The sequence below is a fragment of the Acanthamoeba castellanii genome (assembly GCF_000313135.1).
Source record: "Acanthamoeba castellanii str. Neff unplaced genomic scaffold scf7180000084567, whole genome shotgun sequence".
In the NCBI taxonomy this organism is placed as follows: domain Eukaryota; phylum Discosea; order Longamoebia; family Acanthamoebidae; genus Acanthamoeba; species Acanthamoeba castellanii.
The window spans coordinates 85,663-86,401 of NW_004457516.1; the positions used below are offsets into that span (position 1 = coordinate 85,663).

A 739-nucleotide genomic window follows, 5' to 3' on the forward strand; every position below is an offset into this window, starting at 1 on the left:
CTGCCTGATGGCCACGTATTCGGAGGTCACCGGTTGCTCTTCGTTGAGCCGCTCGTGGGGAGGGCACGGCGCGGCCTTCTCGACGTCGTAGATGACCGGACGCGTGCAGCTCGCGATCTTCCCCTGCTCCCTCAACAAACGCACCTGCCAGTGCACGAACGAACGGTAGAGCGGGTCCTCGTGGGTCTTGAAGGCGCGGGTCCAGTCCACGCCGCATTGGAGCGACTCCGCATCGTTCTGGTGGTGGCGGTGGTGAACATCATCGATTTTGTTAGCTACCACAGGCATGTTGGTGGCGGGATGACCATCACGGCGTCGCACACCTTGATCTGTGTGCAGTAGTGGTCGTAAAGCTGGGACACGCTCTCCATGAACTCGCGTCCATTCATGCGTCCGGACCCCCTCTGCACCATTTGCTGTACACACCACTGAACACGTCAGCAACGTCCTACCATTTCGTTATTCTTTTATTTTTATTTCGATTGAAATATTCCATTATTTGAGATTAGGAAAAAATAAAAAAAGGGAGACCGTACGAGGGCGCGGGTGCCGGAGGTGGGGAGAGCGAGGGCCAGCACGGCGTGGCGGCCCAGGAGGCGCTCGGTGCGTGCGGCCACGTCAGCTTGGCACAGGGCAGCGAGTTCCGTGGGGGTGAGCTCTCGCGCGGCCTCCGGCAGCACCACCCCGCAACAGCGTACCCACCTGAAGGTGGCTCTGGCGGCGACTCGCCCCCAAGGCC

The 739-nt window shown here is 60.4% G+C and overlaps 1 protein-coding gene across 1 annotated transcript in view; it reads right to left on the minus strand.

The window, feature by feature from the left end:
• Window positions 1-413, minus strand: part of ACA1_037220 (uncharacterized protein) — a gene marked incomplete at both ends in the record, with an annotated part of 1,728 nt that extends 1,315 nt beyond the window's left edge. Inside the window, 3 exons of the mRNA XM_004340899.1 lie at window positions 16-123; window positions 145-237; window positions 324-413. Of these exons, the coding sequence (XP_004340947.1) occupies window positions 16-123; window positions 145-237; window positions 324-413 (291 nt within the window). The remainder of the gene's footprint in view (window positions 1-15; window positions 124-144; window positions 238-323) is intronic.
• Window positions 414-739: the final 326 nt, after the last annotated feature.